The sequence below is a fragment of the Drosophila mauritiana genome, chromosome X (genome assembly GCF_004382145.1).
Source record: "Drosophila mauritiana strain mau12 chromosome X, ASM438214v1, whole genome shotgun sequence".
In the NCBI taxonomy this organism is placed as follows: Eukaryota; Metazoa; Arthropoda; class Insecta; order Diptera; family Drosophilidae; genus Drosophila; species Drosophila mauritiana.
This window is the reverse complement of record NC_046672.1, coordinates 20,492,323-20,493,788: the sequence shown is the minus strand read 5'-3', so window position 1 is coordinate 20,493,788 and position 1,466 is coordinate 20,492,323. Positions and strand designations below refer to the sequence as shown.

The 1,466-nt window shown below is 45.0% G+C and overlaps 1 protein-coding gene across 1 annotated transcript; it reads left to right on the top strand.

The window, feature by feature from the left end:
* Positions 1-385: 385 nt before the first annotated feature.
* On the top strand, positions 386-1,400 carry LOC117147673. The gene is made up of 2 exons (XM_033314649.1): positions 386-687; positions 944-1,400. The coding sequence occupies exons 1-2, from the start codon at positions 621-623 to the stop codon at positions 1,222-1,224; spliced, it is 348 nt and encodes a 115-aa protein (XP_033170540.1). The 5' UTR covers positions 386-620; the 3' UTR covers positions 1,225-1,400.
* Positions 1,401-1,466: the final 66 nt, after the last annotated feature.

The following is a 1,466-nucleotide window of genomic DNA, read 5'->3' as shown; positions in this document are numbered from 1 at the left end:
CAACAAAATGGGACGTAATCAAAGGGTGTGGGCATGTCGGTTCAGAAGGTTTTTCGGTGCATTTTTTGGACACACGGCCAGTGTGCGTGCTCTTTTTCTGCCATCACCAGCAGTTTTTCAGCGTGGACACCACACTATGTTTCTAATCAGTGCAGCTTCCGTCTTTTTTCCGACTTTCCCGCTCCGCCGATGAATTTTCCGTCAGTCAACAGAGCGCGATATTTGTCAACAAGCGGAACTATAAATATGCATGCAAAGGGAGCGCTGGTGGGCGGCGGAAAATGGGAAAATGGTGGGGAAAAGCAGAGCGGGAGCGAAGTGGGCGAATGAAAATGGATGCCATCAGGGCATTTTTGGGGGGCAGGAGGCTCTGATTTTCGACTCACAGCCAGGCATTTCATTTCATTCCATTTCCCGTGCACTTTTTACTTTCTGGCAAACTCATTTTTTACACGCTCCCCCCGGAAAAATCGAAAAAAGTACTACGGCATTCGGAACGCTCGCAACTTACCGGCAGGGGAATAGAAAATCAAGTGAAATCGTGTTCATCCAGCCAACCATACATTCTCCACACAACTTAAAGGCATCATCTCCTTTCGCAGTGATTGCGAATTCACAGGATGCTCGGCACTTTTAAGATGCGATCTGTTCTGCGGACTCAAAAGATATTGCGATCGATGTGCCATGGTAAGTTAAGTTAAGTTAGTAGCTTAAGCTTATCATAGCCTAGCAAATAGCGAATGATAAGCTAATTTAAAGCAAGATTATATACATATAAGATAAGATATATTTGGTCCGTTTCGACTTATGTATATACTATCTATGATGTCAAGAGGGCCTTGTTGAAAGCAGATAATTCTAGGACTAAAAGACTAGACGGACATGGATCGACCAATTCGGCTTGTTATGCTAATGCTAACACAAATATTCTTCATTTTCACAGATTCGCAACGCATTAAGGCGCAGTTTCTTCTCCAAAATGGAGAGTCCCCTTCCAATGTTGAGGAGGTCGAACAGGATAAGGAGGAGCAGCCCGTGGCGGAGCCACGCCCCCGCACACCCTTGCGCAATCCACTAAGTCGACGCAACACTGTGAACAGCTCTCGACTCCAGTACATTAATGACAAATACAAGGAGCTGGCCAACGAGGTGGAGTTGCGCAAACCGAAGGCCAAGCCATTTGTGTCCCGCCACGCCCTCCATTCGGGGCGGTTTGATAAGTAGGACCCCAGCTCCAAGCCTCGCAGCCCCGTTTCCAAGTGATCGAAAATGATTTCGAAAGTTGCATTCTTTTCCGGTTAAAACAAAAATAGAGGATACTCCTCCGTCAACTGTTCGATAAATCGCTTCCCCTTCCTGTTAAATCGCAATTTAAAAAGAATATAAATGGGCTAAGACAACATAATTTTCGATTTGATGGAATATGATCATAGTAGTAGTAAAGAAAAAATTGGTGAAATATGTGG

Excerpts from the sequence above, each read along its gene's own strand:
- LOC117147673 (XM_033314649.1), top strand. The coding sequence starts at position 621 with ATGCTCGGCACTTTTAAGATGCGATCTGTTCTGCGGACTCAAAAGATA. Across the intron at positions 688-943 it reads ATTGCGATCGATGTGCCATG|ATTCGCAACGCATTAAGGCG; the intron begins GTAAGTTAAGTT and ends TCATTTTCACAG.